The sequence below is a fragment of the Chenopodium album genome, chromosome 23, assembly GCF_948465745.1.
Source record: "Chenopodium album chromosome 23, dcCheAlbu1.1, whole genome shotgun sequence".
Classification (NCBI taxonomy): domain Eukaryota; kingdom Viridiplantae; phylum Streptophyta; class Magnoliopsida; order Caryophyllales; family Amaranthaceae; genus Chenopodium; species Chenopodium album.
This window is the reverse complement of record NC_137856.1, coordinates 35,216,410-35,232,024: the sequence shown is the minus strand read 5'-3', so window position 1 is coordinate 35,232,024 and position 15,615 is coordinate 35,216,410. Positions and strand designations below refer to the sequence as shown.

The following is a 15,615-nucleotide window of genomic DNA, read 5'->3' as shown; positions in this document are numbered from 1 at the left end:
GTTGCAATTAGTCACCCTCTTATCATCTATCTTTATTTTATACTACAAGTAGTAGGTTACAATGGATTAGATTGAAACATTATCACAAGCATTCTTCTTTCTTTATCCTCCTAAAAATAATCTGCCCTTAATCAATTAAACTAAACTCGAAACATGGTCCATCATCTAAAGGCACAATTAAACAATCATAACACGATTCACAATTTAGAGACGGATGGAGTAATTTTGAACGAAAGAACTTCAATAATAAGACGGTTGCTCGACAGTCATTAGCAAGGGTGTACCCACATTTGAAAACTCACCATGCTCTCATCAAAAGCATCAAACACTACAGTCAGTCAGCTTGATAAACATTGAATTATTTCAAATTGAACAAAAAGAGACATTGATTGGAATAGACAGAAGATAACAAATAAAAAAGCACCCATAACAATATTATCATGGAAATTACTTGTATCTTTATAAGTATAAAAACAGTAGCTTCATGGGGTTCAGGATACAGGGTGCACATCCCCTTGGTCCCCTCTTGGATCACCCAATATTATCAGTTACATCTACATGCAAAGCATTTAATTCTAATTTATTTGGAGTTTGGTACTTAAAATCATAATTTCAATCATGCATTCCAGTTGTATTTTATCATTGAGTTTAGAGAATGTTCATCAAACTTTGCTCATAATCCCATAATATATTGGAACACTTTTCAAAGGGATTGTTTACAATTTTCATGTGTCATCTTTGAATTTGACTAATGATAAAATTATAGGTCAAATTGTATGTTTCTAGATAAGGTTTTTCTTAAAACTTCGGCAACACTGCTGGATATATAGTAGGATCTAGTGTTAAAGAACCAATTAGCCAAAATGTTAAGTTGGTTAAGTTTCAAGAATATGTTTTATACTCTATCATATAGTGCTTCAAATTATGATCATTGATGAATGATAGTGATTCACCGAGCAGTACCATACCCATTGGACCTTGCCGTTTAAATACACTACAACACAGAATGTTCACGGATATGCAATTCAAATTTCAAACAAGTGTTTTCTTCATAAAGAGATTCTTGTATTATGGATAAGCTTTACCAATTACCATAGACATTAACATGATGCTTCCTATAAATGTCAGGGAGTTTTATACAAAATTCCATAATTCCGTTATCATTAGCACCACTTCTTACCAGTGATTGTGAATATACATGTTCAAGAGAAGGGTAGTGAAAATACATGTTCGAGAGAAATCTGATCAGGCTATGTTCCGATTAACGGTGAACCCTCATTCGAGACATGAAGATATGACTATAGGGGGAAAAAATGGCTAAAGGTAAAACCTGAAATTGGAGAAGGGGCGAAAGGCTTTAAAAAATAAAAAAATAAAAATAAAAAATAAAAAATAAATAAAAAAAAACACAGAAAAACGAGGCTATAAACTTGAAAGGCAATATTATTACAATATCTAAAATTACAGGGAATAAGAAGTAACCTCTAGTTTATTCAACTAATCTATAAAGAAGAGAAATTGATGGGGGAAAAAGTTTTATTAGACAACATGAACTTTGCTGCTTACCCTCTATAATTCTTCCTCTACACCCTTTTCCACCCAAAGAAAGAAAAAAAAAAAAAAAAAAAAAAAAAAGAAGAAGAGGGTAGTATGAATTCCCAGAAAAAAAAGACTATGAATGGGGGGTATTATCATTCAAATAAATGGCGGTATTCCATATAAATGAAACCGAGGTGTTCAAAGGTTCCTCTCTATGAATTCCCAGATCCTCTCTTCCATATATATCCGATCCCTTAGGCGCCGAGGCATGTGTCTCTCATCTGGGAATATAAGAAGCTCGTAAGGTTTACCAGCAGCCACAAAAGCGTTCACAAGCCTAGCAGTGTGCCTGAAATGCACGTTTTCATCAATCATTCCATGTACTAAAAGCAGCTTCCCTTTGACATTTTGAACATGGTGCATCACTGAGCCAAACTCATAGCCAGCAACATTTTCTGAGGGCAATCCCATGTACTTCTCAGTGTAGAAAGTGTCGTAACCATCCCAAGAAGTAACTGGGGCCCCCGCAACAGCACAGCTAAACACATCAGAGAATCTTGCCAATGTCATGGCTGAAAGATACCCACCATAACTCCACCCATAAAGGCCGATACTACCCTCTTTTGCTAATCCCTTACTAATTAACCATTCAGCTCCTGCAAGCTGGTCCTCAGCGTCAATGCGACCAAATTTGTGTTTTACGGCTCCTTCGAAGTTTAGCCCACGTCGTGCTGATCCTCTGTTATCCAGCTGTGATTGTGGAAAAAGAAACAGAAGGGTGACAGAATTAGCATCAAAATTTGTAAAGAAAAGATTTTAGGAGACAATATTGGTATATCATGAAACAAACCATAATACACAGATTCAATGTGAAGTGAGGACATATGTAATGATTTTCTTTAAAATAGTTTAAATATTGGACAAAACCATCTTGTAATGTCCCTTTTTCTATATCGGACGTTTTCTTGTGACAATTCATGTTAGCCGGCCCCAAATCATTTTGGGACTAAGGCATTGTTGTTGTTGTTGTAATAGTATTGTACAAAACCAAAGATTTTACAGAAAATAGCACTTATAAGTCTTATACACAGAAATAGAACACTCCTCAATGGATCTTATACTCTGATTAGATGACAGTATTCTGATACATAATGTTTTTAATAATAGCAGTGTAAAAACATTATGTTCATAAAAGATGCAAATATTTCATTAATCATGCAGAAGTGAAAAATGAGGTTGCGGCAATTTGAGGCTTCCCAAATAAAAAAAAAATAAAAAAATAAAAAAATAAAAAAATAAAAAAAAAAAACAAATGAGGTAGCAGCAAATTGCTATATTATAAGCTTAAACATCTATGAGAAAAAGGTAAATCTAGGATAAGAGTTGATTAAAATTACTGACCTTCCAGACCAAAATACCCTTACTTCTCAGGTACTGAGCTCTCATGTCAACGGCATTAATCCAGGAGTCAGACACAAGCTGCACACTTGGTCCACCATAAACACTTATCATAGTTTTATATGGTGGTGGACCAAATCTTGCTTCATCAGGTTTATACATCGAAGCATACAATACAGTACCATCATTTGCTTTAATCTGGACGATTTCTGGGGGTTCAAGTTTGAGCCTCTTGAATCTTGGAACTCCAGATGGTTGGTCATACAGTGTGGTAATCAAGCTTCCATCACGTAAAGAGCACAAGACAACTTTTGGCGGTGAAGTTAAAGAATCATGAATATCAATAAATCTTTGCATCTGATGGTCAAGTACAACAATGTGTTTTCCATTGCCCCGTGTCAATCTAACAGGGGCCTGCAGTGGGTTGGACCTACTGGGGATCAATTTAACAGAGTAAAGATTGGACTCCAATGGTCCATCAACGGTTCCGGTAAAATACAAAACACCTGTTGCCTCATTAACTCCGGCAATTTGTTCAACCATCCAATCACCTTCTGTTACAGGCCCTAAACAATGCCCATCAACGTCATGCAAGTAAAGATGGCGGAATCCTGTTTTTTCACTAGCCCAAAGAAACCCCCCCGAACCACCACTTATTGTTTTGTCAAGTGGTGTAAAGCAGTCATGCAAATTCACCCACTTATCGTGCTCCTCCACCAGCAAAACTTTCCTATGACCTGTCTTAATATCGAATTTGAGAATCTTTAACCTTGTTTGAGCTCTGTTTAAAACCTGAGCGATAAGAATGTTTCCGGGCAACCAGTTGACTCTAGCCAAATATTCCTCATCCCTATTTCTTCCACAATGAAGATCCATCCATGTGATAGGACCTCCAGCAATAGATACTACACCAAGTCTGACTATGACATTTAAAGCTCCTGCAAAGGGATAAGCATGATCTTCTTGTGCATCAGGACCAACTGAACTTTTACCTTGATGCATAATTCTAAATGGCGGAATCTCAGAAGAATCAACTTCTGTAAAAGCAATAAATTTGCTGTCCAGTGACCACCAGTAACCATTCTTGCGATCCATTTCTTCCTACAATTACAAAATAGAAAGCTTAAAGGGATGGTTTAAGAAACTATACTTCCAAGATTATAAAGTACAGGAATTTCGACCATATATTTCAGCATATACGAGCTAAGTGCTAAGAGTTTTCAGAGTATTGTAATAAGGCTCTCTAAAGCACAAAATGTGGTTATTAATTAAACATGCTATTCTTACATCAACACAAAATAGATACAACAAAACAAAAAAAAAAAACAAACAAAACACCCAAGAGTGCGGGTTTATGGACAAAATGCTGGCAGTTGCAAACAATGATAAGCTGAGAGGGTAAACTTGTGGCAATAATTATGAACGGTACCATTTAGGTAATGTAAAATGGGCAGAAGCACATCAAAAATGACAAACAGAAGGAAGTCCACAAAAATCTCCATCACCACTCTTCTACAATACACAAGAGAAAAGGCGCAACTTGCACATAGTATTGACTGAGAGAAATCATGTTTGTCATTCCAATTGGCATGTCATTCATGCTGCCAATGCCTTCACAAGCTCACAATCAGTCCCTATGAGAAAGCTGAGAGGGATTCCCATAATGCAGGACTGCTATATTGTTGTTGCAATAATAATAAAATGGTGGTTGGCAAACATTTAACTGATTTTATGTGTTCAACTTTCATCTCATGGTATCACTTTAAGATGTCAAGACTCAAGAGTAATATGATTTAAATCATTATATTTCAGAAAATTGAAAGGTAACCTGGTAATTTGTTATAGCGAATATAGGGAACAGGCATTCAAAATACAAAGTGAGATAGCTCATATACCCTATGGAATTGGGATTTGGGAGCGTGTCAATGTCACCAGAATGTTAATCACAACAAGCTGCAAGGTTGATGAACCAGGGTAAAGCGAGAGTCAATAGAAGGTAGCATAGAAATATTACCTGAGCAATGTATTCTGCAAGACCATGAGTCTGGAAAAAAATAATAACAAAAATGTTATGTCCATGAAACAATTTTTAAAAAAAAGTCAAAAAAAAGATATACAATATTATTATTTAGTCCATCAACGGAAACAGGATAGGTTAGCAACTTACTAAAGTACTTCCTTTTGCACCAGATGTCAATTGCTTCTCTTTGTTGTACAGGATATCGAAAACATGCAGCTCATAGCCTCTTATAAAAGCGAGCATATTACCATCTGGAGAAAGATGTGGATCAATAATTGGCGAATTGGGTGTGCTTTGAAGCTTGAGATCAACTTTGGAGGAAGAAAGATCATACAAATAGACCTGTGCATGTCATAGGAAAAACGTGAGGGGCAATCAAAAGTACCATCACAGGGATCAATAGTGATATTACAAGGTAAAAGGACTTTTAATATAACATGCCTACACCGGAGCAAGGACGATGGATACAAACAGTCTTTAACATATGAAAATTCAAAGGTGGTAACTGGCTCACACAAACATAAATACCTTTTCCTAAACCAACACAAACAACATAAACCTTCAGATACAATCAAGAGTCCATTCAACATTAACTCATGATAAATGGCGTGTCATTGTGACTATCAAAATAGTAAATGGTTCAACACCAAAATCCTGGAAGACTGGGACAGACCTGATGTACAGCAGGCTGAGACACTAAGTTCATGAGTAAAGAGGAATCATTGCATCCAAATATCTAACCCAGAAACAACAACATAGGATAGTTCCACATGCCTCAGAAAATGTAGCAGATGTCCTAGATTAATGCAAGAGTACCTATGACTAATGTTTAACCTCAAATCAGTCTCCTGAAACCAGAACCATCTCCTTCCTACAATTTATACCTTTCTTAAGGGAAGGCAGGATCCTCTTTCCATTTCCACAAAAGAGCAGCTCCCTGTAGGGATCCAATAAGGGACTGGATTAAAACACGTGAAAGGCTTTCCATAAGCATATATGAATCTACCAGAACTGCTATTTAAACTATATCAACAATATCCAATAGAGTTGAAAAGGTCTACAAGGGTTCTCTATTCCATACTACATCTGTTTCACAAACATGCATCTTGAACTTTACGTTAGCCAACACACAGCTTTGACCATTAAATTCTTTATTTTTTATTAACAAAGAAGTAAAGACTTTATGCTACAGTAGCAGAATCCCAATCCTTAGTGAATATATCCATTACAGAACAATTGTCAGCTCCACTGTTTTTTTTTTTTTTTTCCACCAAAAATCCATCATAGGGCATAGATTATGCACAACTAAACAATAGAAAGAAGCAACTAGAGACGAGCTCCAACTATGTATAGACAAGTGAAATGTGCAACCATGAATAATGAATGATATGCTAAACTATGACATAGCTTTCAACATGAAACATGGACCTTATTCATGTCAAGAATACATATGCCACTGCTGAACAGCAGCTTGATATACGCTTCAGAACAAGGGACATAATTTCTGAATAACAAGAGCCTTGAGCTTAAATTAGCATGGTGAGTCCTGGAAACTTAATTCATTAAAGTCCACATTTTGGACAAGTTTCAATATGAAAAATACTATGTCCTATGACAGTACAACACTATATAGACAGTAAAACAAGAAGAGAATCAAGAGATATATTCAATATTGATTAGGAAAAATAAAGAGAGTCAAGCTCCAAGACACCCAATGACAACCATCTATGAACAAGCTCCATTCCACAAAACAAGAGGGAGGAAGGGAGATTCTAAGCAACTGAGTTTTCCACCAGCTTAACATGAGAGCCTGGAAGGCAAGAGCCAAAGAGGTAAACAGGTACTAGCCACTTTTTTTTTCTGACAAGAACAAGAAACCTAAGGAAGAGTAGATTTACAGTCGTCAATTAAAACTGGTGTATGAGTTTTGAGGTTCAAGGAACTGCTTTCCAGCACAGCTCACAAATAATTCAATCGGTCTACGGTTGTGATCTTGAACCACCCTACCATCATCATAAATGAACACGCAGACCCACCAAAGCCATGAGGCAATATTGCAAGATACGAAATTTCTAAAGAAAGCAATTCCTACGACACTTTGAGAAAATAAAAAGAAACCCTTCAAATACAGTGGTGCGGACTTGTCACACATTGTTCTATTTGATCCATCCTTCCTCAATTTCCCCTACCCCTTCCTTTAATGATGAAAATAATAGAAGTATTCCGGCCATTTATATCTTTAATCCATCCACACAACCAGGCGCCATGCATAAACATAGTGATCATCTATAAACTGAAAGTGTGAAAGTTTTACAAAGAAGTAAGAACAGAATTTTCATAACCAACATGGTATCAGTATACGAAAGGGGAGAATCCTATTTTAAGGCAATGTCTCCTTCTCTAGACTCTAGCAATAACCTCCAACCCCAGAGAAGGCATCATACAAGGATCATGAAAAGTTATTGACATGGCAAAACACATCATCGTTATAAAAGAAGACTAAAAAGCATTAGTCCATTTAAAGGTAGGAGCCCTACTAACTGCTTTGACACTTTTTACCCAAATTGCCTGATTGTGACAAGTTACCTATGTAAAATGCTGGATTGAAAAGACACCCAACACCAACTTTAATGAGTTCCAGAAAAGTTCAGCATTCGATACATATACTCCAAGGAACACTAAAAAGTAAGAAGCCACATTAATCAAGCTTACTGCAATAAATTTTACTGCTATGAAACATAGAAACTCATAGCAGATAAATTCACAATATGCATGCATCAAATATGGATGCTAGCTTGCTTAGCTAAATCTTCGCATGGGATCAAATCTCGTCTACATCACAATCCTTTACACCAAAATTATGATATTAACTTCTACAGTTCTACTATATAAATAAATCAAACCAATCAACTAACACAAAATTCAATATTCAAAATTAAAACATAACAAGAAAAAACACACAAACTAAAACTTGAAAGAAAGCAATCAGAAAACAAACCCCATCAGGCAAAGGCACCATGATCATCTTCTGCTTTGATGATAACATCTTAACCCACTCGTACCGCGTCACACCCAATCCCCTCTCTCTAGCTCTCTCTCTCCTCAACTTCTCCTCTTCAGAGATATTACTCTCATCAAGCCCACCATCAACAGGGCTAAACACCAATTCATGCTTACCATTTTCCAAATTAAAGCTGAAAACCTTCCTGCTCAAACTATGATCAGGGCTATATAAATAAGTAATCAAATTATCATCTGGGCTAAAACTAAGTGAAGTGGGTGCAACATAACCAGGCAAAGGGTATTGCACAATTTCATCAACAGAGAATAAAGGGTAATCACCACCACCATCATCATCAACAGAAAATTTCTGGGAAACCATTGAATTATCAGTAACAGTTGCAGGCATATTCAATGAGAATGATCTAGAACGTTTTAGGGTATTCTTTGTCCCAGTATTAGTTCCAACTGGGTGCATTACAGACACATTTGAACAAAAATTAACCCCTCCCAAAAGAAAAGATGAATTGTTTGGGTAATTAAGCAAATGGGTTTTTACAGAATCGATAGAAATTGAAAGAATTTGGGGATAATTTGTGATGGGTATCGATTGAAATTCAAAAAAAAAAAAAGGGAGAAATTCAAGGGTTTTTTTAATGCAGAAAGATTGGATTTTTTTGGATTAGATTGGAAGATGGAATCGAATTGATTTGGATTTGAAGATATCCGGATGAAAGAATCGAATTTCAGGAACGATTTCAAAAGGGTTGTAATTGCTTCTATTCAAAATTCAGATTCAGGAATCAGTTCAAAGAGAAGAGAGAGAGTGTGTGTTGTGCAAGAAAGATTGAAGAATTATTGTTTGCTTTTTCACTTTTCAGTATAAAGCTTCAAATTAAAAAAAAAAATAATAAAAAAATAAAAAATAAAAAAAATACTAATATTAAAATTAAAATGGATAATTGATTAATTGGGGCTAAAATTTGGAGAGAGAAACAAAAAGGATTTCAACAATGTAGGACATTTGTTTGTTTGTAATTTATGATTTTGATAGTTTTTTCATGAAAAAAAAAAAAAAAAAGAAATCCAATTTCCTAGGTTGAGGAATGGATATGTGGAGTTGATATGGACTATAGAAGAAATATGTGATTATCTAAGAATTGAGAAGTGAAAAGGAAAAAAGTGAAAGGGGTGTGTGATAATAGAAAAAGGGTTAAATGAAAGAGTTGTCAACTTCTTGTTGGAGAAAGAAAGGTCAAGAACTAGAGCTCAACCTAATACTTCACTATTCAACTTGCTTCTTGTGGAGTTGTGGGAGGGGTAGTGACTAGTGAATCTAGTGATGTTTAATTGGTTTGTTTTAACTACTTAGGACTTGTTTGGTACTTTGGTTGCCTAATAAATTCATGGGAAGTTTATTTTTCTAGGAAATAGATATCTATATACTTGTTTCAGTTGTTTGGTTGACAATTATGTAGGAAGTGAAGTGAGACTTCCTAGAAACTTGGTTCTTTTCATCTTCAAACTATTGCATTACACTTAAAGATGACACTAGATTTGGCTAGCCCAAAACATCGAACACCCAACATGAAAAAGCACGACACAATCAAAATGTAGGCACGAACACGACATGTTACCGTGAATGTCAGGTCGTGGGTTAGGCAGGGACAGCCTTTATTTGAGAGAAGCACAACACGTTATGACAAAAGCACGCTAAAATCAGTTAAACTTGGCTTATGCTCGACATGGTGGCACGTGGGCTTCGGCCGTGTATGGGCTTACATGTTTAAAATTTTAGCACGACACATAGTATGTGGGTCAACTCGTGAGCTTAGCCTAGCTAGCCCCAAAACACATGATCTAGACACGGCCCACAACTATCTTTATTTAAATCACTTGCTTGACTCATATCATGATCTTAGTATATTAGAAGTAGAATCTCGTTGTTATATTTTAGTCTTTTAGATGAAACAGGTGCCTAAACAAAAATGGATAATCGATTCTACTTGCAAGCTTGAGTGAGTTTTCATAGTAAATTCATGATATGATAAGAGTAACTCCTCTAGCTTGTGAGATGTCTTTTTTTTTTCTTCATATTTCTTTGATGATAGACTAGTCACATCTGGACAATAAGGTATTTCAACACTCATGAATCTATTAAAAACAACTAATTGGATATGTACTCGATCATTTGATAAACTCATAAGAGTTTCTTCTCCTCGCACCCTAAGTTTCTAACCTTATTCAAACCTATAATTTAAGGTCATGTATGAATATGTTGTTTGTCCAATTAGCTGTAATATAGAATAAATTTATGAGCTTTACTGCCAACCAATTTAGTAGGTTAAAGTTTTGGAAGGATGGTTAATTTTAGTCTTTGCAATTGGTATTAACACAAGAACATAAACATATGAGCATTTCAAAAGGATGTACTTTATTGTAGATGTTGTAAGATACTACACGTACAAGTACAAGATGTTACATATTGATATATGTTCTGCTTGCACTTTTTTTTTTCTTCCTTTTTCCAATACACAAGGGGCGATTGGGCGAATTTGGTGAAACATTGGTGTTGCTTCACTGTGTGATCTGAACCCTGAAAACCATCTGATCTAGTTGGGTTCTTCATATCAGCTCACCCTTACCACGTCGTTGGAACAAGCCTCAAAGTTTGGAGAAAAAGGCTGAAGGAAAGCCGGACACAAACTCCTAAAATTGTCGCAAAATGCTTTTCATCAACCATCAATCTGTACTCTTTTTTCTTTCTAAGGCACTTCTATGTCTTCAACTTCTGAGGTTAAAATGAAGCTTGGAAATGCTAATGTAATATCCCTGAAAAAAACAACGTTACGATAAATTATTCTGCAAAAACTAATGGACCCTTTTTGAGAAGTACTTCAGAAATTTCAGAAAATATACTTTTTGAGGTGAAAAACTTACTTCAAATATGGGAGTGTCATATTCTTTAGCAATGAAGGATAAGTCTTTACTAATTCACACCATTCTTCTCGATCTATCTTCCCGTCGCCTTTCAAATCTGCTTCAGTAAATGTCTGTGGAAACAATATACCAATATATTATGAATGAACTACCGAGATAAAAAAATTAAGCATGGAAAAGAATTTTGTTATATACCTTATCCACAATTGCCTCGACAGCATCATCTGAGAGGAACAACTCCGATTCATGCAACAGAGCCAGAACCATCTCCTTCAACTGTGTTCAAGTAAATGATAGTGAGCTTATGGAATATGAAAAAAATTGGAGAATGGCTAACAATTGGTTATCCAGATTCTCACTGATAAAAAGCTACAAGTACTCACCTCTTCACGCTCAATAAACCCAGTTTGTCTCAGATCATACAATTTGAAAGCAACTGCAGGCAGAAAGTATTTCCATTAATACAAAACAGTTTTGTCAGATGAAGGTTGTTAAACGCGGTTACTTACAAATCATAGAGGTACATACATTCCATCTTATCCTTTACTGGTGAATTTGGGTGAAATACTGCCAGTGACCGAACAAATTCTCCAAAGTCAATGACACCATTGCGTTTCAAATCAAACAAGTCAAAGATCTGTAAAAGACTGAATGTAAGACATTGTTCCAGGGCGACTTCAGGCTAGACAAGAAAACCTTCCAAGCATATTTCATTTTGATATAGTGCTACAGGTTATACAGTAGAATTTGGCAACAAGAACGACCCAGAAATTAAGAAAGAAAGAAACTGAAGCTGCCTACTACTCAGTACTTACCCTATCTGCAAAGAGATTCTCCTTTTTACTGTTCCTAAAGAGCGCAAGTTGGAACTCTTCCTGTCAAAATACATAAATGAAAAAAATGAAGATGAATGCCATAAATTATGGAAGAAATGATGTGGCGTTAAAAAAAACTCCAATCAAGGTCCATAAATTTACTTACCTTATGAATTAGGCCGTCATCAATTATGGAGCTGCTCAATTTCTTGAATAACTCATACAAGGCCTCTACTTCACTCTCAGTGACTGCAGATGATAAATAACCCAGGAATGTATCAGTACAAGGTACTCCATATTTTTCATTACTCCATAAGTATGTATTCCTATTAGGCTATTACGGAGTATGTAAGAACACAAGCCCATAGGGACAAAGACTATTGATATTTGTTCATATGGTTATATCTCTCTTCTTTCATCACCTTCCCCTTCCCCTTCCCTTTTCTGAAATAAAACATCTTTCTCTCAACCTTTTATTGAACTAACTGTACACAGATCATAAGACTAGTTACTATAAAGTTATAAACAAAGATGCCATCATTGATATACAAAAAGTAATTGGTATTAAACAACAGAGGTTCCATAGAAGCAAAACAAGTATTTATAGGGTATGCAGTATTTTGATATATGATGAACACTCACAGGGTGTTACAGAGGCAAGGACGGCAGGATTTTCGTATCCAGGAACACGACCAACTTTCTTCGAATAGCAGCAGCCCATATATAGTAGCAAAAATACTTCACCAACTAGCTATTTCTTCTGTTTAGCAAGCTTATACCACTTGGGATAATCCAAATAAAATCTGCAATAATGATTAACAAGAATCTTAGCATAAGTCTCATAAGGAGCTGCTGAGAGGCAATTAGTGTATACAGAATACACTCAAAGCTTTCTGCACATAGGAATACTAGCTATCGCTAAAGACAACCAATGGCTAACAGGATTACAGGAAGTCAGGAAACATGACAAAAAATGCAAACATCAAGCTAAACAAATGTTATTGTGCATCCACAAAAACACAGCATGGATTCTGCCATGAAAAAATTATCAGGAAATGAGAACTATCAGTGAATATTGAGTACATGTAGCAGATATCTAGGCAGCAGTCATGATTTCAAACACATACACGCACACATAAAAGCTGATTTCAGATGAGTGAATGATTTCCACAACCAAGGTTATGGGATTCAGGGTGATGAATCATTAATAACCAGTTTTCTTAGAAAAACACATTGTTAACTATTAGCTCAGCAAATTTGTAGCCACAATTTACTTCCTAATATCTCTGATGTATCTTCAATGGGCCTAAACACAGTAAAACATGTCTGTGTTGGAGGATAGTCTGCTTAAATAAATGCAAACAAACAGATGCTCATCTATTGTTTATCAACTTTTACGTCTTGTTCGTATTAGAGCAAAGTCCTTATGTGGGGTATTAAATTGTGGGTTGCAGAAAAGTAAAGGAAAATCTAAAGGTCATAATAGAAGAGGTCATTTCCAAATCCGTCTATGCACAAAGCACCTGCCTACAGGAAGATTTACACCGCAATGTTGCTCTTATTGTATCCTGTATTAGACCATATTGTTCACATGAATTTGTATTCCCTAAAACAACTTTACAGTGAAACAAAGAAAGCCTTAGAAAATCTCTTCACTGTGTATACCCTCTCCTCGATACAATTATCAGCCAAATAGAAGACTTATAATATCAACATACAGACCACTGATTTAATGTTCTACTCAGCCTTAAGATTGTGTCGATTACACCAACATGATCTGAAATATAAATTAAACATTTGAAATCAGCTAACATACTTGGCCAAGAATCATAAAACCATCAGATTTTAAGAGGTGAACCTTCAAACACTGTAAAAAGAACGATTTCTCATCTCTAGTCTAGTACAAAAGTGACAAGTCAAGGATCCTATGATCCTATGCCACAAGATGATCAAGGCAGCCTAACTAAGCTAATTCTCTAGTAAGCTCCTATCGAAATTTACAAATCACAATCAAGCCACTAAATAACACTAGCATGAAGTTCACAAAAGGAGAAAATGACAGCGAGTGTAACAATTCAATGAAGCACCAATGAACAATCTTTAACCACAAACGCCAATACTAATTATCGTTGAAACATAGCTAACTCTACTCATTATCCCCAACTGTCCTGATCTCAAAAGACACAGGGAAAAAGTTGAAAAACCAAGTAATGGTAGTTGAGATTTAATGCAACAAATGGACGAAATTGAACTACATTAAAAACTTAACAAGTTGCTTTCATATCATAGAAAAATATACAATTGAAAGTGAAAGGGCAGTTAACTAGCATAAGCAACACTACCATTGTTAACCCTTTAAACATAATTTATTAAAGCTTACATAATCAACTTACCAAACACATTGATGTTGCCAAAAACAATGATCTCAATAGGGAAACAAGTTGCACATTTTAATCAATTAAAAAAGTCAAAGGCTTTGAAGATTTCTTAAATAACCCTACAATTTTGATAATTGCAAGTAATCAAGGCAACCACACTAATAACAAGGACAACAACAATGTGAAACACGACCATAAGAATTTATCTCATGTTATAAATGAAAGAATTATAAGTTTATAACATGATAGTATTAATTAACAAATAAAACCCAGAAGAAAAATAAAATAAAATAAAAAAATTATCTGCATTTCATTTCCAATAAAAGAAAGTTGAACAAGAAAAACCCAAAAATTTGAGGTTTTCAATAACTTCTTTTGCCAACATTGTTTTTAATCAAATTAGTAATCATAAAATTAATAACAAAATTGAATTGATCAACATTGAAATCAACATTTCATAATTCACACACTGTATACTTTTAATAATTAGAGTGCAACACTGCAACTACACTTTTTAGAAAGAAAATAATGTAACATTATTTTTATTTTTAACCATGCAAAACAAATTAATTTCTTGTACAACATTGATTCATCAAATTCTTTCAAAACGCAAATAAATCAAACAACAACAATATAAGCTGATCATACAAATTTATTAAAAAAAAAAGAAAAAAAAAAAGAATACATATTACTCCGTAGTACAAAGATTAAAGCTTTATAACTAATTTCTAAGACATTGATATAAAATAAAATGAAAAAAAATCACATAATTTGAAAGTACTAACCTGGGAAAAACGAAAGAAATTTGAGAAAAATGAAGAGAAATTAAAATGCGCTTGATAGCTTTTTGTAAATAATCCCAAATTTCAAGGAAAAATGATGTATTTTTGGGTAGTAGCTGTTGTAATTTGTTGCAGAAATGGAGAAGTGAGTCTGATAAGAAGAATGGGTTTATTTTAATTTAATCTATTTTTTAAAATTATAAATCTTGTGCAAATTGCGTGATGGGTTTTTAATCTAGCTGTAGGTGACGAGCTCTCGTCCCCTTTTATAGAAAATTCAAATCGAGTATAAAGTACCTTTGCTTTGGGTTCCTCTTCGGCGGAAAAGGTAAGGTCTGTTCTCTTCGGCTTAGTTTCAGTTCAGTTCAGCTTCAATCAGTTCAGTTCGACTCCTAATTTCGTTCTCTTATAAACATTTAATTTCAGCTCTATTCAGTTCAGTTCAGCTCCAATCAGTTTAGCTTAGCTCAGTTCATTAAATTAGAACATTCTCTAAATTCAGGGCTCCTTCATAGATTCATTTCAAAGTGTTTGGACTGTAAATATTAGATTAAAAAATCGTGAGGGTTAAATATCCGGTTAGAATAAACTTTTACCATACCTCAAAAATTTACTACTCCGTATATCTACAATTTGTACGAACTACTACTTATACACAATATTCATCGTGGGGTGTTAAATACCGCCGTCCAAATTTATCGCCACCGCCATCATTTCAAGCAAACTGACGATTTTGCCCTTAC

At 34.9% G+C, this 15,615-nt stretch overlaps 2 protein-coding genes across 4 annotated transcripts; both read right to left on the bottom strand.

Moving 5' to 3' along the window:
- Nucleotides 1-1,425: 1,425 nt before the first annotated feature.
- On the bottom strand, nt 1,426-8,942 carry LOC145608731 (uncharacterized). Of its 2 annotated transcripts, XM_081664336.1 has the most exons (6): nt 7,956-8,061; nt 5,842-5,894; nt 5,105-5,299; nt 4,952-4,981; nt 2,941-4,038; nt 1,426-2,289 (listed from the first exon to the last, which is right to left on the bottom strand). In XM_081664336.1, exons 2-6 carry the CDS (start codon nt 5,872-5,874, stop codon nt 1,738-1,740), a joined length of 1,908 nt encoding a protein of 635 aa, XP_081520462.1. In that variant the 5' UTR covers nt 5,875-5,894; nt 7,956-8,061; the 3' UTR covers nt 1,426-1,737. The 2 variants fall into 2 exon arrangements, with proteins under 2 accessions (XP_081520462.1, XP_081520461.1); XM_081664335.1 differs by lacking the exon at nt 5,842-5,894 and having other exon boundaries at nt 7,956-8,942.
- Nucleotides 8,943-10,461: 1,519 nt separating this feature from the next.
- LOC145606760 (calcineurin B-like protein 4) lies at nt 10,462-15,008 on the bottom strand. Of its 2 annotated transcripts, XM_081662584.1 has the most exons (9): nt 14,876-15,008; nt 12,355-12,515; nt 11,879-11,961; nt 11,713-11,772; nt 11,426-11,534; nt 11,281-11,333; nt 11,093-11,173; nt 10,898-11,010; nt 10,465-10,789 (listed from the first exon to the last, which is right to left on the bottom strand). In XM_081662584.1, exons 2-9 carry the CDS (start codon nt 12,431-12,433, stop codon nt 10,723-10,725), a joined length of 645 nt encoding a protein of 214 aa, XP_081518710.1. In that variant the 5' UTR covers nt 12,434-12,515; nt 14,876-15,008; the 3' UTR covers nt 10,465-10,722. The 2 variants fall into 2 exon arrangements, with proteins under 2 accessions (XP_081518711.1, XP_081518710.1); XM_081662585.1 differs by lacking the exon at nt 14,876-15,008 and having other exon boundaries at nt 10,462-10,789; nt 12,355-12,439.
- Nucleotides 15,009-15,615: the final 607 nt, after the last annotated feature.